The sequence below is a fragment of the Chinchilla lanigera genome, unplaced genomic scaffold, assembly GCF_000276665.1.
Source record: "Chinchilla lanigera isolate Chin_1 unplaced genomic scaffold, ChiLan1.0 scaffold00023, whole genome shotgun sequence".
Lineage (NCBI taxonomy): Eukaryota > Metazoa > Chordata > Mammalia > Rodentia > Chinchillidae > Chinchilla > Chinchilla lanigera.
This window is the reverse complement of record NW_004955424.1, coordinates 54,927-77,137: the sequence shown is the minus strand read 5'-3', so window position 1 is coordinate 77,137 and position 22,211 is coordinate 54,927. Positions and strand designations below refer to the sequence as shown.

General features: G+C 42.9%; 1 pseudogene and 1 gene segment (V, D, J or C); one reads left to right on the top strand and one right to left on the bottom strand.

The window, feature by feature from the left end:
* Nucleotides 1-441: 441 nt before the first annotated feature.
* Nucleotides 442-15,327, bottom strand: LOC102010176. The segment is given in 3 exon segments: nt 442-966; nt 5,048-5,107; nt 15,303-15,327. Coding segments are annotated over 3 exon segments (408 nt in total).
* A 2,900-nt stretch (nt 15,328-18,227) lies between these two features.
* Nucleotides 18,228-19,643, top strand: LOC106148568 (annotated as a pseudogene).
* Nucleotides 19,644-22,211: the final 2,568 nt, after the last annotated feature.

The window sequence follows — 22,211 nt, the reverse complement described above, 5'->3', positions numbered from 1 at the left end:
TGATGGACTTAGGTGTTTCCCTATTGCATGTTCATTTAGATTGTTTTCATTGTTTTGTTATCCCATATCATGTTGCAGTGGATGACTCTCCTAGCTGATTTCTTCTTTTGAAAAATTTGCTGTGTTAAGTTCTCAGGGTAGGCTGAATTGGATCAAAGGACATGTTACTGTGACTGTTAAGGACTATGAAGTATCCCAAGGAAAGGAAAACAAGGAAGGAAGCCTCTCCTACTAGGGCCCAGGGGAGGGAGGTACTAACAGGTGGCAAGTGGTCTCAGGGGGGAGTGTCTGGTAAAGGGCAGCAGGGTAGGGTAGAATGGAGAATGATTTTTATAAATGGTGGTACATTTTAGGACAACTAAATATCTAATCCCTTAGATAAGAAACGAGGTAATAGTGAAAACAATGTATAACCTTGAAAAATGAATCAGGAGAGGGTTCTCAGGTGCAAAGATTACTTTATTCATGGTGTCCCCCAAGTATCAGCTTGATTAAAGCCAAGGAGGGGGAGGAAGGGAGGTGGAGAGGGGCTGGAGGACTGTGCCCGGGTAGGTCTCTCTGGGAAAGGGCTGGGGATGGGAGGAGGGAGATCAAGGCTGGGTGGGCCCGAGGGGCAGGCAGTGGTGCCTGTTGGGCTCTGGCTCTAACATTCCTTCCTTCTGAACTTCTTGACTTCAGGTGAAGACAGGGTAACATGGGAGATCTCGCAGGTGTAGACTTCATGACTTTCATACTCTGTTCTGGACAGCACTAGGGTGCTGCTGAAGCTGTAGGTGAAGTCCACGCTGTCCTGCTTCGTGTAACTGTTCAGGATGTTGTCTGAGATTTCAGTGCCATCCCCCTTCCACTTGACGCTGATATCTCTTGGATAGAAGTTGTTAGCGTAGCACACAAGTGAGGCACTTCCGGATGCCAACTCCTCTTTTGATGGTGGGAAGAGGGAGACAGTTGGCTTTTGATTACTCCCTGAGGAAGGAAGCACAGAGGGTGGGTTTAACTCACCACGCAGGTATCCTCTTGGGTGCATCGTGGGTGGGGATGTAGGAGACAGACACACAAAACAGCACACTTACGCACAGTGGTACAGCAAGGCGAGGAAGCACGTGGAGCTCTTCCCTAGTTCCCTCTCCCCTTAAAAGTTTAAATTGTGCTTGAACTCTTTGTAGCCCTGCTGAGGCCTTGTGGCCTGCTTTTCTGACCTTGACTTTCTTTGCTTCAATTGTTTCCCGCCACCTGCAGTGGCTCAGCACTTCAGGCAAAGCAAACAGGTTCTCTAGGGCTCTGACATCAGCACAGGTCTGGACTCTATAGAGGAGAAGCTAAGGCAGCAGAATTGGGCTGTGCTTCCTGTTGCTCCTCTGTGACTGTGCTGTGATGTCAGGCTCCCCTGGGCTTCTCCTGGCATGGCGGGGACAGCTCCAATGTCTACTACTGTGCCTGTTTGGGCGTCAGCCCCTTACTCTCTGCAATTAGGCCAGCAACTGTCCTGCTGCTCATAAAGCCCTGAAAGTGAGCCTTAACCCCAGCCTGATCATCTGTGACCACGGGGGGGAATTTTTAGCCAGGCCAGAAGGGTCAACTGTGACCATGGCCATCTGCCTGGGAGGAACTGGCTAGCTTCACTTCTGACCTTGAGCAGCTGCCAGGTGGCCTCCTGGAAATCCCCCTATTTGGGGAAGCAATTCCTCTGGTGGGAAAACAGTGATCAAAATAAAAAATCAAGAATCTTTTGTTGGGAGAAGTTAATAGTACATGAGCGGGTTTTAAAAAATAAAGCTAACATAGAAGTTCAACATAAGATACAGCATTTTTATCTTTGATATTTTTCTTCTCTTTAAATCTTTATCACCAATTTTTCCTAAATAATTGAATAAAGTAAACTTGTACCAAATTATGTGATCTCTGGCAAAAAACATTCTATGAAGTTCTTCCTATGTGGGTGAATTCTTGACAGCTTTAAATTTTCCATCTGGCTCTAAAATATTTAATCATTATGTATTTAACATGGAAATTATTTCAAAACATCTTATTAGCTTTTAATGGAGTTTAAGATTCTTTAAAAGCATCTTTAAAAGACCCTGAAATAGTTTTAAAGTAATTTAAAACAGTTAAACAGTTCTAAAAATGGTTTCAAAAGAATTTTACAAGGCTCCTAAAATAGTTCTGGCAAGTTATTTAGACCAAAATAATGCTTCTCAAGTATCAGTTCTTAAACCAAGAGAGAGTAAGAAATATCAGCTCCAACAGAAACAAATTATGAAACTACTTAAGATATTATGAGATTAAATAGCAAGATTACAATTTTTCTCACAGAATTACAGTATTGAAAATTATGTTTATGTTGTTTTTATGAATCACATTTATATATGATTAGATATTCTGTAGAACTAAATATAATCCTAAACAAACAGCTAAATTTTAAAAGATTAAAACCATGTTAGCAATTTTTTATCAGTTACTCTGCCTTAGTGCCGTTTGATGTGAACTCACTAAGTGGATTGACCAAGACCTGAGTGGTTACATTGCTGGCATTAAATTCAATTTTTGCTCTTGTGAATTTTATCTTAAAGAGTTATAGACAGTACATTTCTTCCTTTTATTATGGAGCTTTTATCATTTAGGTGAACTGGATAAAAAGATGTTATGTCACAAAATAGTTTTTTATTCTTTTTTGGTTCTTACTGGAAATTTTTACTAAAGGCTACAGTAAGAAATGTGAATTTTATTTCTGAAATCTTTAATACATAAGTTTCCTCCTGGTTTTTGCCCTGTTAGCATAGGACCTGCCACGCGTCTATTCTCTCTCTGTTAGCGGCATTGCTCGTATCACTGTGCATTCGGAAGGCAGGCCGCTGCACGGTTACGCGGGCTAAGGCGGGTTTGCTGTGGCCTTTAGCGGCCAGGCGAACTGTCACCGGGGTGCAGTGACACTGCCAGTGGGGTCACTGAGTCACGACAAAGACGGCCATGAGGTTTACGGACCATACTAGCGGTGTCGCGGCCTCCTTAGCGGTATAAAAATACAGATAACTAATAACTGAGGGAAATCAAAAAACATATCCTTTAACATTTTTTCCTACAAGCCCCTGGGCAGTCTAAAAATGTAATTATGTACTTTCTTTGAAACTGAAGAGATCATTTCAATTTTACCTTAATGTAGAAATTAGATTTTTAAAAAGGAGCGCTCTGTCAAGATCTTATTCTTATAGCATTTCTCATTTTGACCATTTATCAGTTATTTTAGACTCTAAAAATGACACGGCTGCTGATTCTTCAGTAAGCCATCTCTTTGACATTGTAAACAGCTATACTTTTCTAACTTTTTACTGACTTTTTTATAGCATGCTGTTACTTTTAAAAATTGTCTTCTAAAATGATCAGGCAAGAGAGAAAACAGACCAAGGAATACAACTCTCAACTTTTCTATATCATTTATATTACACAAAAACAACCCACTAACTGGTAAATCTCAATAAAAATGTATTTACTTTTGTTCTTTGCAGCTCCCAGTCTCCTTTTCCTCTATACCATGTAGATATTTTTCCTTTAATTATTCAGTTTAGCCCAATTTAATCATTTTGTCTCCAAATTCATTTTTGGAGCTGAGTCTAACTTTTGGCCCTGATAATAAACCTGAAGTGCCTTTTTTCACCCATCCATAAAACTCTTATTTAAGCCTCTAAAGGTCAGTTTGAGTGGCAATTTAGACCTAAATTTCAGAATGCAACCCAGAAAAGTTACTTACCTTTAATCACCAGCCTTGTCCCGCTGTGGAGGGTGAGCCCCAATATTAACCTACTGACTTTCCCCTCAAAACCCTTTTTTGTTGCTAATCTCACAATATTGACAAACAGAGGAAATCTGGCGATTTAAGTGCCCCTTCTACTGACTGAGTTTTTGCTCTTCTTTGAGATGAGCAGATTCTTCAGCCCCTCTGCCTCATCTGATTTTTGGGAAAAAACCCTATTCTCTCCAGAATTGACCCCAAGTTATACCCCACACATAAAAACGCCCAACTCTTATAACTCTATGAGAAAAAGGTTTTAAAAAATGCACTTACGTTTGATCTCCAGCTTGGTCCCGGCACCGAACGTGAGTCACAGTGATGACTCTAACATTTGGCCCTCAACAAAAACCTTTCTTTGTGGCTGATCAGACCGGGCAGGCCAATTCAGACAAAAACAGCCATTCTCCCCACACACCTTATTCCCCTCGCAAACCTAACACTCTATTTGTTCAGATTTTAAGTTGGCTATTTTCTGATATTTTTCTACTTATTGTTGGGTCACCAGAAATGGTTCATTTAACCAAAATAATCACTAACTCACACAGATGGTACAGCAGGATTAAAGCTTCACAAATAACTGAGCAAAAACGCACTTACGTTTGATTTCCAATGTGGTCCCTCCGCCGAAAGTGAATCACAGTGATTCCCTTTAACTTCTCCCTTCACAAAAACCTCCCTAGGAAGCAATACGCCTCCTTCTCCAACTAAACTATTTTGCTTTAGAAATCACAAGAACTGGCCACAGGCAGCCTCCTGTGGAGCAATTGTCCCTCCCCAGTACCTAGTCTGGGAGTGAAATTTGTAACATCCCTCACATCAAACTAATGAAGAAACACAAAGAAACAATGAAAAGCAAATCAATCAGCAACAGTAAAGCACCAGCTGAAAAAGACACTTACCTTTGATTTCTATCTTGGTCCCTGCGCCGAAAGTGTACACACAGTGGTTCCTCTTACCTTCCTCCTATACAAAAACTGAGTTTCCCTTCCTACCGTTGATCAAGGCTGTGCCTGCAGCCTGCTAGTATGCTCCCAGTAAATCTTTGAAACCATTACTTAGAAAAATTATTTGCCCTAAACGACTGAATCTTGCTGTTTATAGAAAATATACAATCGATTCTCAAAGTTTGCTTACAGACTTCATCTTTTTCAGTGCCCTTGCGGATGTCAGAACCTGGTTCCAGAGTCAGTTACAAAATCACTTCATAGATACAGAACCCATGAGATACAATGAAGGAAGAAGAGTTTGGAGTCTACTTACGTTTGATTTCCAGCTTGGTCCCAGCGCCGAACGTCCACCACAGTGATAGCTCTTCACTGTCTCACTGTACAAAATCCCTTCTCACTGAAGAGGAACAGATGCTTGGCTCAGCTGCAAAAGCTTAACCCCTTTTTCAAGCAGGTGTGGAAGGCTCTGAGCTTCTCCGACAGAGAATGTTTCTTTGGTGAGATCTAAAATTCTATAAAATGATAGTTGTTATGGATGATGGTTCCTTTCTTCAGCAACCTACCACATCTACACTGCTTGCTACGTAGTCATTCAGGTTGAATTTAAATTATAAAGGCAACTAGGAAAATTTAAAAATATAGTCAGCCGGTGAAATAGCTCAGTGGCACAAGCGCCTGGCAAGTTCAAGATCCTGAGTTTGATTCCCGGTACTAAAATAAATAAATAAATAAAGTAAAAAAAAAACCAAACCAATTTCTTTATACTTTCTCCTAGGGTGAGGGTACAGAACTTTCAAAAATGACAAACTTTATTCAGTCATGATTATGAAATTCATTAGCTTTCCTCAGATAATAAGAATGTCTTCCTAGTTGAACTTCTCCTGTGTTATGAATTGTTTCAGAAAAGGCAGATTAGGTACGTATCAAATCACTGCTCATATCTTTGCAATGTATTTTGAAATTGAGTCATGGATTAGATGTGGAGAAAGAATGAAGAATGACAGAGGATAAAAGTAGACTTTACTTGGAGGATTGATCTATTGTCACAGGACAAGTAGTAGCGCTCGGCTCTCACTGGACTGAACCGTGTACGCAGTGTCTTTGGAGCTACCATGGAACTGTGGTGTTTCACGGCCTCCCTATAGTAACTTCATCAGAAGTACTGAAATCTTTTGCTGTGAGTCCAGCTTCACTGATTACATCTCGTTTTCTTAACCTTCAATTTCCATCCCTTTCCACACACTGTTCCCACCAGTGTAAACTCTTTACACTTGTACCCTGGCCTTCAGCTTTAGCAAAACATTTTCTTTGCATGTAAACATTTTTGCTCACCTGGGTTAAATTGTAATCAGCTAATTGCCTTTCAAGGTACAACTCAAGAAAGGCTTTCTCTGAGGTTACCCCCAAGCAGGTGAGTTGACTTTGTAGAGTACACAGCCAAGGTCAGCAGGTCTAGAGCACTCAGTTGTTCCTATCTGTTAGAGTCTCCCTTCCCTCCAGGACTGTAAGGTGTTTGCTGTGTTATTTGCCTTTTATGTGAGAGGGGAAGTCTAGCATCTTCACTTGGCAAATGTGCAACAGATATTTGCAGAACAAATGAAAAAATGAAGGAGATAGAGAGGATGAGGTAGAGAGAAGAGAGAAACTGGCAAGTGGAAATTAAATGTGCAAAATAGCTGAGGAAGAACATAGCCAGCGTGGATCCTAAAGAGGATAGAAACTGATTTTCTCTGCAGAAATACAAGCAATATCAATCATAAAGGTTGACATTTATTGAGCTCTTACAAAGAGCCAGACATTCTGCATGGATCACTACATTTAATTACCACCAAGACTCTATGGATTAGAAATTAACAGTGTCCTCTATTTTTTAGTGACGGAACTTGTGTGCAAAGAGTTAAAGTAATAGGCTTATGACAGTAAATGGCAGAGCTGGGATCTGCACTTAAAGCTTGTGTACTTAGCTGAATTTCGGATTAGATACTGGGAGTGACATCACCCAATGGAAGCAAAGACATGGCGGAGAACACTGGGTTGGGGAAACTCTCCTTAGAGGATCCTAGGGTTGGAGAGGAGTGGATAAGTGTGCCCAGATCTGTGTATAAGTGTGTGCATCAAAGCACTGCTTAAACAGTGAAAAATGTGAAAATACCAAATCTTTAGCAATAGGAGTTTGGGTATGCAATATTTTGGTAAAGCTTTATAATGGTGCACAGTGCAGCCAATAAGAATCACATTTCTGCATAGTCACAGGAAAGAGTGAAAATGTCACTGAGCGGTATATTAAGTGATCATGATGTCATGATCCCATTGAGACGGATTGTATGTGTGTATAAATACAGATTCTTAAAGCCTACACAAACTGTGCTTAGCAATTATTTCCTGGGATTGCAGGAGAAAAGTAACAACACTTTCTCTTTCTATTGTCTGTATATTGTAGATTTTGTGATTTTAAAAAAGTCAGATAGATACATTCATTTTAGGGTCTTCAGAAAAAAATGTGTGCTATTGAAAAATGGTTAATTCTGACACTGGTAACATTCACAGTGTTTCGCTGCAATGCATAAATACAACTTTAAAACGATACATACACATGCATGAGATTTTTCTTTATGACAATCAAAGCTTTTTCTAAAACCTTCAAACAGAATGTAGCAAAGGTAAGATCTCTGGATCTATGTGGGAGATAACCTTTTATACCTGGGGCTGGAGTATGGGCATGGGAAAGGTAAGCTGGCTGAGTGAGAGATATATTTTGTAAGTGAGTAAACTGCAGGTCTGAGATGAACAGTGCGAGCAGATGACTATTGTAAAGCAGTCTTAGTCTACATACAGTAATTGCTGATAGGAATAGGGTTGTGATGTTTGTTGTAACATAAAATAGATCACTGAGAAGTGCTTGAAATCCTCAATATGTTCCAGCCCTAGGAAAGCAAAGGATGTCTCAGAAGCATTTGTGAAGCTCTGCTAGGTCCTGTCATTCCAGAGTGTCCACGGTGGACATGGATAAGATTGGTTTGTCATGTTATTATTAGTTTAAATTGTCAATAAGACAGTCTGGGGGGGCTGGTTCTTAGAGTCAATTCATAAGAATGATAGAATAAGATCATGGGGAGTATCTCAACAAATTCATCACTAGAACTGCTTCTCATTTGACCCCCCTAATTAGGTTCTCAGAATAAATTCTACACTGCTTGTGGAGGGGAGAGAGAGCTCAAGTGCACATCTATAAATCATACTGAGCGCTGCTGTTAAGTTATCTTAGCAGTGTTCCTCAGGTTTAATATTTCCAGAAACACCATATTTGATTTTTATTTGCCACAATTAGCCAACCTGGTGTGTGTGTGTGTGTGTGTGTGTGTGTGTGTGTGTGTGTGTTTACTCTCACATCATAACATACAGGGAATCATTCATTCTAGAAACACAACAGCAAATTCTGTTTTCTGTGTGGATTGAGGGATGGTGTCTTCCCTACCTGGCTTGGAAACGTTTCTGCCCGGTATCCATCTTGAAATCTGTAGTTTAATACTCTGTTTTCAGCATGCCAGTCACAGTACAGTCCAAGGTTGGTGACTCTGCTTCAGCTGGGCTTCTTGGATTATGACACTGTCATTCCTACTGTATCTCATCTGATGTCACCTGAGAACAGGAGAAAACTATAATCCACATCCAGCGATGCTGAGAACCAGAGCAGCTGTCATTCTTCCAGATGAAGTGTCATGAAGGGGTATCTGTCCTGGGTCCCCAAGGAGGGAGGCTGGCCCCATTGCTCAGGAAGGGATACCCAAAAGAGGTCACTTGAGAAAGCTGGCTCTTTGCTTCTTCATGATGGTTTCTACTTGTCCCTGAAGAAGGGCGAGCGGAAGAAGCAAAGTCTTTTCACAGCCATGTGCAAATGCATGTGCCATAAACATGACCTGAGACTCTGGTCCCACTCTGGAAGAGCAGGTGCTCTGCATGAAAGCTGCAGGTATTTTTCCACTTCCTTGAAAGAAACAGACAACAGCCGCTGGGTCAGTGTTGACTACACTTGAAGATTTACATATTGGGTGCTGTGGTTTCTGGCTCATTAGTGACCAGTCAAGCCCTTCAAGCTCTGCTCTTGGGCTCCTGCCCTCCTCTTTTCCTCTGACATATCGTGTGTGGTTGTTTTTGCCATCCTTGTTCTATCCCCAGATTTATGTGAGCTAGCATATATATCTTGGATAGACTCCTTGGATAGAGTATTATATGGAAGTGTGGTGGGTGAGGTAGGCTGGCTTGGAGGGGCTGTGTGCGAGCCTACAAAATCATCATATTGGCAATTTGCCTTTTTATTTTATTTTATTTTATTTTTTATTTTTTTGGTTTTTCTCCGGTACCGGGAACCAAACTCACGACCTTGCGCTTGCCAGGCAGGCGCTTTGCCGCTGAGCTAAATCCCCAGCCCCCTCAATTTGCCTTTTTAATTATTACTCACATTGCTATGGGTTTTTCCTTTTTTTGGTAAGACTAGCTAAGGATTGGTCTATTTTGTTTATTCTTTTGAATAAACAGCTCTTTGATTCACTGATTACTGGTATTGTTTCTTTAGTCTCACTTTCATTAATGTCTGCTCTGACATTGTTAATATCCTTCCTTGTATAGTACTAGTTTTGGACTTGGATTGTTCTTGTTCACCTGGAGGTGCATATTAAGTTATTTACTTCAATTTTCTCTCTCTGTTTTTTTTTTTTTGTTTTTTTTTTTAATGTGGGCATTCACAGCTATCAACTTCCCTCTTAAGACTGCTTTCACTGTGTCTCATAGGTTCTGGTATGTTGTATTGGTAATATCGTTTGATTCTAGGAACTGTCAAATTTCTTTCTTGATTTCTTTTCTGACTCATTCAAGAGTATATTATTTAATTTCCATGTGTTTGCATAGCTCCTTTGATTTCTTTTGTAATTGACTTCTAATTTCACTGCACTATGATTTGATAATATACATGGGATAATTTTGATTCTTTTCATATTTATTTAAGCATATTGTATGGGCTAGTATGTGGTCTCTTTTAGAGAAAGTTCTATGTGCTGCTGAGCAGAATGTGTATTTTGTTGTTGGATAGAACACTCTGTAGATATCTACTGAGTTTATTTGTTCAAAGAGTGGTTCAACTCATTTTTTGTTGGCTGTTTTTGACTAGGTGATTTGTCTATTTGTAGTAGTGGGGTATGTTGGTCCCCCACTATAAGTGTATTGATGTTAATTTGAGCTTTTATGTTTAGTAGCGTTTGTTTTATGAAGTTAGGAGTACCAGTATTTAATGCATATATCTTTACAATTGTTAGAAGAACGTGATAATGACTACACTACGGAAACTGTTTATATTTACAATTGTTATCACTTCCTGTTGAATTATTCCCTTTACCAGTATTAGTGACCTTCTTTGCCTCTTCTGATCAGTTTTGGTTTGAAGTCTACTTTGTTTGAAAATAGGATAGGGCCGGGAACATAGCTCAGCAGTACAAGTGCCTGCCTGGCAAGGGCAAGGTCCCGAGTTTGATTCCTGGTACCAAAAAAATGCCACAAACAAACAAACAAAAAACATGAAAATAGGATAGATCCTCCTACTTTGGGGGTCTCATTACATGGAATATAGTTTTCCATTATGTGATATTTAACCTATGAATTTCTTTTTGGATTAAATGTGTTTCTTGTACACAGCATACAATGCTTTTTTTTAATCTAATATGTCAAGTTGTGTCTTGTGAGTAGATAATTGAGACCAGTGACAGTTATTACAGAAAGCTATTCAGGTATTCCTGTCATGGCATTATTTTTCCCCTGCCCCAGTTCTGCTTACCTGCTCACCCTATCTTGGTGTATTCGTTCCATTAGACCTTTTAACCTTCTTGGCATCATTGTCTCTTTCTAGGAAATCCTTAATGAGCTTTTGCAATTCTGGTTTGGGGGTCATGAGTTTTTTAAGGTGCTCCATCAATTTTGACAAATAGTTGGGCAGGATATATTAGTTTGGGTTGGAAGTTCTTTAATTTTAGGGCTTGAAACATTTCACTGCAAGCTCTACTGTCCTTTAAAGTTTGTGTTGAGAAGTCTGCAGTAATTCTGATGGGTTCACCTTTATAAGTGATTTATTGCCTTTTTCTAAGAGCTTTTAAAATTCTATTCTTGTACATGGACTTTGGGGATTTTGACTATTATGTGTTTTCTGATCACAAATATGAAGAGTACTATATACTTCACTTATCTGTATGTTAAATTCTTTTTCCATACTTAAAAAGTTTTCTGCTATGATTTTTTTTTGGTTTTTTTTTTTCTGGTACCAGGAATCAAACTCATGACCTCACACTTGCCAGGCAAGTGCTGTGCCACTGAGCTAAATCCCCAGCCCCTTCTGCTATGATTTTTGTAAACAGAATGTTTATGCCATTCATGTTGTCTTCTGATTTGTCATTAATTCCAGATAATCACTGATTATTCTTTGCATCATCTAGCAGCTGTTCAATCCATTTTTCATGTTCTCTTATTGTTTTTAAGGTTTTATGTGGTCACCTGCACCAGCCCTTTGTGTTCTGATACTGTCCTCATGTTGATTATTTCTTCGAATCAAACCAGACAAGATCAGTTGCATTCACAGTGGCTACTGGTTATTTCTGCTACCTATAATTTCAATAGAATTTTTTATTTTGTGATTTTCTCTTTGGTACCATTTCATGGACTCCCAATTCTTTGCTAAACTGGTAATTCACTTTTTAGATCATTTTGCTTACCTCACTACCTTTTTGGGGGTGTTTTCTGTAAGCTTACTGGTCATTTTGTTTATTAAATCCATTATCTGTTTGGTTATATCATCTTTGAGTTCACTCAAAGAGTGATCAGTTTTTAAAATTTTTTTTTATTTTAAAGAGGAAAAAAGAAAACAATAAAAATGATACAGCATTTCAAAACAAGATGGTAGGAAATTAACAATGGTTATTATGTTGCACATTGTTATCTTCAGTGTAGTTGCTCAGATTGCCAGATACAGGGATATAAAGTTGACCAAACAATATAAGCTCTAACTGTTCCTTTCAATGAAATAATAGAAATTTGTAGTACAATTATCTTAGTTATCTTGTGTATATATACATATCTTTCCCCCCCTTCTTTCTTTTCTCTATTCCCCATCCCAGTTGTTCTTTCCTTTTGAGCAGTTTATTTCCCTTTTGATCAGTTTTTTTGGTCTTTTATTTTATTATTTCATATAATTCAGTTGCTTGGCTTTTTGTGTCCCACCATCCCCTGGATGAGCTTTGGGGAGCTGAAAGTTTTTGGAGGTATTTTGTTACTTGTGTTTTCATCTTTTGTGTGTGTGTGTGTGTGTGTGTGTGTGTGTGTGTGTGTGTGTGTGTCCTGAAGTTTGCAGGTCAATTATACTGGGAAAACTTTGTTCTTAGTATGGGGATCTTTTTAATTAGTGTCAGGTTTTTAGTGATGCAGGCTGGGCCTGGCTGATTATGGGCCTTTATCTCTGATGCAAGATCAAATCAGCTCTGTCAATTTGGCGAGGACAGGGTGCGTTGTAATTTGTGTAGTACCCAGTTCTCCAGAAATAAATCACAGCATTGTTGCTGACACAAAGACAAACCAGATATTTGTATACAACAAACACCAATTAATCACAACAAATATGCTGTCCTGGCCATAACACCAAAATCAGCAACAATAATAAAGTCAAAAGCAAATTGGATAGTGACATACATAAGAACCAATAAAAGCTACCATTATATTAGACTTAATAATGAAGAGATCTGTAATTATAATATGGATGTAAAGACAAAGAAAATATTGACTTATAGTAAATATGTACTAAATGTACCAAGTGTACCACTATTAACAATAGAAAAGAATTCATAGAGTCAACTAAATATCTAAAGATTAATAAAGCTTAATTGTAATGCTAGTAAAGATGGAGGGGGTGGGGAAGAGAAAGTGAAGTAAAATTTGAAGGAAAAGAAAAGGAAAATGAGAAGTGGGAGAGAAAAGTGATACAAAAGAGTCTATTAAGGAGTAAAACAAAATTAATAAACTAGATAAAAGTAGATAAAAGAACAAACAAGAAAAACAAAAAAAGATAGGAAAATAAGTAAATAAATAAATAGAAAAAAGGAAGAAAAACCCTAAAAAAAACCCCAAAAACCCAAGAAACTAATGAATAAAAAAAAGAAATGATTCTCCACCTCAAAAATCATCTGTGTTTTCGAATAGTGGCTTCCTTCCAGGGTCTGCAGTATTGGAATCCACTGGATATAAGGGAGGGATAGTGAGCCACTACTAGGACCTGGATTGTTTCCACATTGAGGTTTCTGTGTGTGAATGCTACATCCTGCCCTGCCCTTCCTGCTGGCTGTGGCTGGTCAATGGTGTCTGCCCTAAGCTGTCTTCATTTTAGCACCTTCCACTTTCCGTGTCCCTCAGTGTATTTCAAGTCTTGGCTTTCTCGGCTTATTTTTAAGGTTCTTGGGTTTGTGAGGTGCTCCCCCTGCTGCAAAAACCCCTCTGTACCTTCTAGGCTGTGGCAGCTCTCCAGCCTGAGGTGTATTCCTCATCATACTGGCAGATGAGGAAAGCAAACAGATCAGTGGGCTCTGTGTTGGATTTCAGCAGTGCACAGCAGGGGAAGAATGTCAATCAGTCCACTGGACTTAATGCCAGCACTTTCAAATCCAGCCCCTTGTGAATGCTGCATATGACCAGCATGGCTTCTTGACTTGGAGAGTGGTCCTCCGTGTGCTTCCTGGCCTAAGCTTAAACTTTGCAGGGGGTCTCTGTCTAGTCCAGACCCTCTCCATGATCGTCTTTTGTGGCCACCTCCCACTGAGTCACTGTGGTAGGATGACCCCTGTGATATAGGGATGATCTAAGGACCTCCAAATAATATAAGGGAAATACTAGAACTCCCAACCTGCTATGTATTTGATACACTGAGTTTGTGTTCACCAAAATCGAAGATTGAATTCTAAAGAACAACAAATAGGAAGCATTTATTGAGGGAAAGGTAGCTTCTGTCTAAGAGGCAGAAGGGGTCCCAAGTGGGTGGTTGGGGACCTCACTTCTCAAGAAAGTTTTATAGAGAAAAATCACGATGTGGGTACAAAATCATAAGGCAAGTATAAGGCGGGACAAAACTATGGTCAACCAGTAAGATTACAGATAGAGTTGGTTAGGTAATATTGATCTAATGGGGAAGCAGTTCGTGTAGGAAGTGTACATGGAGTGAACAAGGACTTTTCCTGGGGGAGGATGGGCCAGGGAGGTTTTGGTTCCCAAGCCAAGATGATTGATGCCTATTTAGGATATTAATCATTGTTGCCCATCTCTCAGGGAAGTATATAGGTATAGTCATTTCCTTCATCTTTAGGCCTGACTTTGAATGAATGCACCTCCTGCCACAGTTGTAAATATTCTTATCTTCTGCACTTACCTCTTTGAGGGCCTAGCCCTGTCTGACTGCCTATAATATTTCTAACTAACTTAGCTGTCTATAATACCAGGAACCCCAAAGAGCAGTTATTTTGTAGTTGTTCTGTACCTTACTCTTAAACAATTAATTCCTCCTCAAATTGGTGTCTGATTAAACACGCTCAAATATGGCAGGTGCTAGACTGAGTTTCTTCTCCAACTCTTCCATTCTGCCACACAGAAGGATATCAGGTTAATAACTCTTAGTTATTGAGGGCTGATCAGGCTTGCAATCTCCCAAATGAGTGGATGGTGAAGGCTTAAATAAGTGAGACAATTGAAATGATTGTAGGGCTCCAGGAGGGTCTAATTCTCTTATAGCATTTGAAATTCTCTGGGATAAGACAAAGACTTTTCTGGGAAGCCCATATTTATTAGGTTTTCAAACAAAAGAGGAGGATACTCAAGAAAATGTGGGACTCTAGCAGGACCTTGGGAAATATTTTCCCAAGTAGTAAATTATGTCAAGCAGGAGAACTACCTTATCTTTAGGCTGGCATTTATTGTAGGAGTGTGGAGCCTGCAGGTGCAGTCTCCTTTTAGTGAATTGGGGTTGGAGCCAAATGTCCTCAGCTGCGGCCTTATCTTGTCCTTCATGGAGTAACAGCTTCACAGGCCAATACAGGCCTCTGTGGTGAGCAGTGACTCATTGAGGTTCACTTACTATGAGTCCACTGCCCAGCACCAGACAAGGTGCCTAAGCTTTGGACAGCTCACAAGTAAACATGGAAAGCCAATTCGTTGATATTAAATTCTACTCAGAGCTGCTTCATAGTGGTCTCCATCAGAAGGAGCCATTTTCAGAGTGAGGTTCCACATTGTTTTTTGCAGTTTACAGTAACTGTGGGCTTTTCTTGGGGCTAGCACTGCTGGCCCCATCTGTTGTTTCTGCCTAGAGCTGTAGAACCTCTCCCTGCTTCCTTTTGATTAGAGAAAACAGGTCCCCCGCCCTGGGAGCTAAGGTTAGGTTTCCAGACTCCTTTGTTTTTTCTCTGTATTTTGCTTCATTTCTTCAGCTTCTCTGTGGTTTCTAGTTTTTCTCTCATCTCCTTCCTAATTTCCCAGAGATCTACCCTTTTCTTTACCAAGTTGTTTTCCAGGTGTCTCCATACGCGTTCCTGGACAGGCTGTATTTTGCTGCTGGTCTTCAATCTGCCATTTTTAATTTCTTGGAACAAAATATTTAGTTGTTACGAAATGGGTGCTGTATGAAAAAATACGGTAGTCCAGGGTCACGTGAAGCCACCTACAGTTTCCAGAGGAACTCTGCTGTGTGAGTGAGCGTGCGCGCGCGCGCAAACTCTAGGGTATTACTTCCCTACTCTGCCCTCTAGTGGCCAGTGGCTGCTAAATTACCACTGCTAAATTACTTTTCCTAGAGAGAGGAGTTCTGCCTTCTAGTCAGGTCCAAAGTGGGCGCACACTAAACATAAGATGCCTTGTGCTTTTATTATAACAGTAATGATAAACATACATTTATTAAACACCCTAACTAATCAATTCACTCACTGATTAACCGATTTTTTTTTTTTTAGACAGGGTTCTTGCTCTGTAGTTCTGCCTGGTCTTGAACTTGCTGTGGAGACGAGGCTGGCCTCCTGAGTGCTGGGGTTATATGAGTCACCATGCCCAGTATATTTCTGAGAGTTTAACAAACACCTAAAGAGATTTTGCTTCCTGAAAGAGCAGAAGTTTTTCCTCCTTCTTCCATTAAGAATCATTATATAATAAAACAAACACATGAGGCCAGTTAGGACTCAGGGCATGACACAGTAGTGAATTTTTTCTTTTTATCTGACATATCCTAGACTTGGTGCTGGAGGAGTTGATAATTTTAGAAACATGGGTGTAACAAACAAACAAAACTGTGTCTCTGTAGTCTTTCTATTCACAGCCCAGGAAAGGTCTAGCCTGTTAAAATAAAAAACTTCTGGAAAATAACTGTTCTACTCCAGCTAAACATAACGAAACTCCACCTGTGTGTGTTCCTCTCAGAGGCCTATGGGGAGCCTAGATTTCTCTCCTCCCTGAAGCTACGTGGAAGAACCCACCCCCTCTGCTGGGTAACACAAAGGAGGGGTAAGTAGGGAGCCCGAGATTCCTCACCTGCCTATAAGGAGCCTTTTGCTCTCCCTGCAGTGACAGCATGGACAATGTGGGCGGACTGGGCTTGTACCAACATCCTGTGGTAACAAGATGCCGCTCCCCTTGCTGCAGGTATGGTGAGAAGGCGTTGTGGAGGTCAGGACCCTACCTTGTCCACCAGTTATGAAGCCACCCCACGGTGAGTGAGTGGAAGCACATGGGAAGTGCAGTGCACTCCTGCTTCTCCCACCTAGGGAGGCACGGGCAGAAGCCTGGTAGGATCTGGAATTTCCCACTCCCCCCAGCAGTAATGAGGAGCCTCTTCCTTCCCAGGAGGCCATGCTGAGTACTTGGATTTCTAGCCCTACCTGGTACAACTAGGTGGCCCCCAAACTTCTCCTGCCAGAGTTGTATAAGAGGAAACCTGTCAACATAGGGTTAAATAAGTCCATCACCTTGTAATATCCCAAATGTTAGGGCAAGGCAGGCAGGGGTGTGCTGGAGTACATCCCAAGGCCATGTGCCAGTACCAGCAGTATGGCAGCCCCATGGCTAGTGGCAAGTATGCAGTGGACAACTTCAAGCTGGACCTGGAGTATGAGTTTCTGTCTCCCCACTTAGCCTGGTACCTCAGGGTCAGGTCCAGGGATGAGAGGGCCACTGAGGGGCCCCAGGGGCTCCATGACACGGAGCCCTACATGCCTACCATCAAGAAGCCTCGTCACTCCTTTGGTGGCTGTGAATCCAGGTTCTCAGACTCAGAAGATGATGTTCTTGTGTTCCCAGCTGGCAGAGGGCCTGTTGTGGCCAGAACCTCCACTGTGCCCAAGGCTGGGACTGTAAGGCCACTGGGAAGCCACCCTGTAGGGAGGTCCCAGAGCCTGAGGAGGGTGGCCTAAGGGAGTTCAAACAGATAGCTGTGCAGTATGACTGACATAGGGGACACTGAGCGGCCCCCAAAGATCCTGCTCATGGCACCCTCGGCCTATGCTGGCTCCCCAGGGCCTTGCAGGATGGGAACAGTTCAAAGAGGACAAAACCAAGAGGAAGAATGTGATTCCACCCACTCGCAGTCACAAGGACAAGTCCTGGAAGAAAACAGGATGTAGGACTGGGGCTGAGGCAGGCTGGAATAAGTCTGGGCCATGTAAGAGAACCTGGCAAGCCTGCAGTCCCAAGCACAAGGCTGAGAGCTGAGCAGGACCAAGAAAAATCCCTCTTCAGCGACCTGGTGGCTAGCTCAGAGAGAGGGAAAACTGATCACCCACTGGCAGGGCCCAGGGTAGGAGACTCTTGTCTCAGCCTCCAGCAGCTGCCAGAGAGGAAGTGTGGCAGGAAGGCTCCGGCTGGGGAGCCCAAGCCCTGCTCAGTAGACAAGGGGCCTCCCCAGAAGTCCCCAAGCTGAAGAATAGGGCCCTGTGCTAGGAGCCTGGGACACTGTGGATTTGGACCCCACCTTCCTCATCCTCAGCATGGACTTGGATTTGGACTCAAACTTGGACTCCAGCCTGGACATCTCCAAAACACAGCTGCCCAAGTGGCTCAAGGCCTCCCTGCTGCTTACCTGTATCCCCACTTCCTAACACCCACCACCACCAGTATCACCACAGCCACATCCTCCTCCTGCTCGTCCTCTTCCTCCTCGTCCTCGTCCTCCTCCTTGGGGTCTAGGGAGGTAGCAGATGGGGAGGACATGGACTACTTGGCCCTGGGGAGGGAGGTGGACTTTGACCAGGGCCCCATGGAGGAGTGTCTGCAGATCTTCAGTTAGTCCACTGGCTTGAAGACAAAGGACAAAGAGCACTGGCACAGCAGCCTCTCAAGTACAAGAAGAGTGAGAAAAGGCACGTAGGCCTGACCCACTGTTCCTGGAGCAGAAGAGAATCTTACATTTTGCCAAGAAGGGGCTCAGTGGTGCCCCCAGCATGGCTTCTCATAGTGCAGGAAGTGTGCTACCCATGGACCCATCAGGTGCAGGGGAGTTGGCCAGCCAGGTACAGGCTGCCCCTCAACAGCTAGAGAAACCTGCTTCTGTCCACATCTCACCCACGTGCCCAACCTCCACCTAGTCACAGCCCTCACAGGTGCCAAGAGGACCCTCTTGGACAGCAGCAGCCAAGCACTTGATGGCCCCAAGCCCAGAGGCCAATGCTAAGGACCTGCACACCATCAGGGATGGTATCCAAGACCACCACTCCCATCACTCCCAAGTGCATGGCAAATAGTGCACCTATAGAGTTTAAAGATGCCCATTATCCCAAAGGAATTTGGGGGCAAGATCCCCACTGCTACCACCAGTGATGTTTCAACTTGTTCACTGAGTGCCTCCAGTTCTGGCCATCTAACCAGGAGGCCATCAAGAAGGTGCTGAATGAGAAGGTAGCTTACTATCACAGCTCCAGCAAGAACACCTACTTGGATATCGTGGTGAACACACTCATGAAGCTGGGCCCTGGTCTCTAGTGCTGTATCCAGCCTCAGCAAACCCAGTGGTAGGAAGACTGGGTCCTATGTAGGTGCTGAGGGGCAAGATGGCACCAAGACCCACTTGTCAGAAGCCACCAAGTGGAAGAGCAGAAAGGGACCACCCTGTGTAGCAGCCTCAGGGACACCTGCTTATCCAGGAGCAGCTCAAGGAGGACGGCCACCCCTTCTCCCATCTTGAGAGGTCAGGTGTTACTGTCATCTTCACAGCTGAGGAGAACCCCAAGCATCCCTCCTGCAGCATCTCCTGCCACAGTATGTACAGGATGTCCAGGGGAGAATCTTGAGGGCTTCATGAGGGTCTTTGAGAAGAAGTGTGGGGGACACTGATGTAGGGATCTATGCCCTCAACTAGGAGACGCCTTGCACCATGTATGGCCTGCAGCTGACCTGTGTCATGGTGGTGAACATGGACAAACATGCAAGTGGTGTATGGATCCTTTGTCAAGCCTGAGAATGATTGTGTACTATACCACCAGATTCTCCAGGATGATGGAGGATGGCCTCATGGACACAAGAATCATATTGCAGGATGTGCAGGCCATCCTGCTGAGCATATTTAGTGCTGACAGTGTCCTCATTGGGCACAGCCTAGAGAGTGACCTGCTGGCTTTGAACGTCATCCACCGTACTGTGGTGGACATGGCCATACTGTTTCCACACCACCTAGACCACCCCTACAGGCACTTTTTTGGGAACCTCCTACCTGACTGCCCCAGACCATTCAGGATAATGTGAATGGGTATAGTTGCAGAGAGGATGCCAGCACCCATGTGTACCTGAAATACCCAGGAGGATGCCAAAATCAAGCCATGACATTGCTCCATACCAAGGCTACTTGCAAAACAGGGCGATAACTCTGAAAGCGAATCCTATGCACCTGGGGTAACAAATGATAGGTGGGATAGATGCTGGGGTCAGCCTGAATCTTGCCTCTGCTGTGGCCCTCACCCTTGTCTCCTTTTCCAGCCTCTGCTTCCCTGTCTACATATGGGGCAGGGTGGTGTTATGGGCTTATTTGAGACAGGGGCTGTTTTTTTCTTTCATATTTTTATTTTTTATTTAAACCTATTGGCTCATGCAGTTACCATCACTGCTCAAGAAGCACAGACCTGGCACTGCTTTCCTCCTTGGGGACTAATGTGGTGTGAGCCAGTCTCAAGCAGGGGTTACAATGACCCATCCCTGAGAGATACCCCTCAAGTTTCTTCTCCAATGTCCTCAAGAATTCCTTGAGGTTCTGCTTCTGGCCATCCTATATATGTTTCAGCAGCAGATTTTGCAGGAGGCCTGCCCTGGACTCCAGGGAGCCCAGCTCACCTTGGGGTGGCAGCTTCCAAAATAACCTCCCCAGCTCACCCTGACTTCTTATGTGATTTCCAAGAAGCAGGCCAGCCCAGGCCCAGGGCCTTGCCTTCAGGTGGCTCCCTTGACTTATGGCCTCTGGGACACTGTCTTCTCACCACAGCCCCCTCCCCCATTCCAGAGGCCTCTGAAGGTCTCTCTCAGCCACTGCCCCTGGACAGAGATAGATTAAACATTTGTATGGATTTTTTTTTTTTAAAAAGAATGCCCCAGTGTGCCCTGCTCATTCAGGGACACAGAGGAAAATGTTTTCCTGAGTTTAGTCATCTATTCATGTACAGAGCACTGCAGCCAAGATCCGTGGGGGCCTGGCTACTGCTCAGGTTAGCACTAGACCTTCCATCATCCACATGGTTTTAAAGGCACGCAGAATATAGAAGTTAAGAGGCTGTGGAGTTTTCTAACCAGATTTCACAAGGCCTGGGAGGCCTGGCAGAGTCATCCTAAGAGGGCAGTGGCTGAAATTATGAGAGTAAAGCTGAGAGTGCAATGGAAACTTGAGGAAATTGGAGAAACTGGAATATGGAACATCTACTGAGAAAAAACACAGGCAGTGAGTAGAGCCACTCCAAGAAGTAGGCCACAAAGGGTGCAACTGTCAGTCTTGTAGGGGAAGGGCTGCCCAAGCCCCTTGGAGTACATTTTTCAACTACAACCTGCCTAGGTGCTGGACATGAAACCATAGGACCTAATGTTTGCCCTGTGGGGTTTTGGTCTTACTTTGGTTCTATCCCCCTATTTCTTCCTTTTGGAATGGGAGTGTTTACCCTGTGCCATTGTATGTTGGCAGTGTTTAGCTTTCTTTTTGAGTTTTGCAGAGGCTCACAGCTATGAGTTAGCTTTGAATTTCAGAGGAGATTTTGGACTTAGACTTTTCAGCAGGGCTGGGATTGTTAGGAAAGGACTGGTGACTTTTAGAGATGGACTAACTGCATTTTCCACAATGAGATGAACATGACCTTTTGGGGTCCAGGGGCAAAATGTTATGGTTTAGATGTAGAATGTTCCCCTAAATGTTCATGTGTTTCAAGATGGGGCTTTTAGAAGGTGATTAGATCATGGAGCACTATTTTCATTAGTGGATTAATCTGTGAATGAGTTCAGAGCTAACTGTGCTATTAGGAGGTAGTGCCTGGTAGGAAGAGGCAGGTCACTGGGCATATGACCTGGAAGGGTTTATCTTCCCCCTGGCTTCTCTTTTTATCCCCTGCTTCCTGGATGCCATGAGATGAACAGCTTTCCCCCACCATGCCCCTCCACCATGTTATTCCTACTGTGGAGTTAATTGGCAAAGGACTGAAACTACAAACCAATAAACTCCTCCTTTAAGCTATTGGCTTTGGGGATTGTGTCTTGCCATTAGGAAAGTAATTTAAGAATTAATGGTAATGCAACTTTTACTGTAATTAATTTTAAAGAATTTAAACATATACCATAGTGTTATGGTTTGGCAGATATTGTGCAAGGGGAAACAATATAATACAGGACACATATTTTATAAGATTATTTATAATAGTCACCCAAAGAACGATATACAAAAGTGTGCAGGAAATCTGTCCACACATTATAGACCAAGAGTCCAGCTGAGGGCCTGGATGCCACGAAGATGTCCTGCATGAGTCCAGCTGAAGTCCTAGAGCTCATAACAATGCCTCCCACGAATCCAACTGGAGGCCCAGAGCCCATAACAATATCTCATGCAGGCCTGTTTCTTTGCTCTGCGCTGGGAAGGCCCAAAGGTCAGTGGTGGAATCTAAGAAGTCTGTGCCCACAGGATGAAGGATCTGTGCTAGCAGGCTGAGGGATCTGCACTGGAGCCAGGAAGCAATGCTCAGAGTAAGAACCAGAGCTCCCCTGGAAGGTACCATAGCCATCCTAACCACCAGTGAGGTCCTGAGCTCCTCCGATGATGAAGACAGCTGAGTTCCCATCAGGGAAGCTAATGCAGCAAGCTTCTTCAGGAGACTGTGCTGTGCACCTTCTTCCCCTCCAGAGCCAGGAAGCAATGCTTGGATTGAGGACCAGAATTCCCCCAAAGTGAACTGAAGCTATTCTCAGTG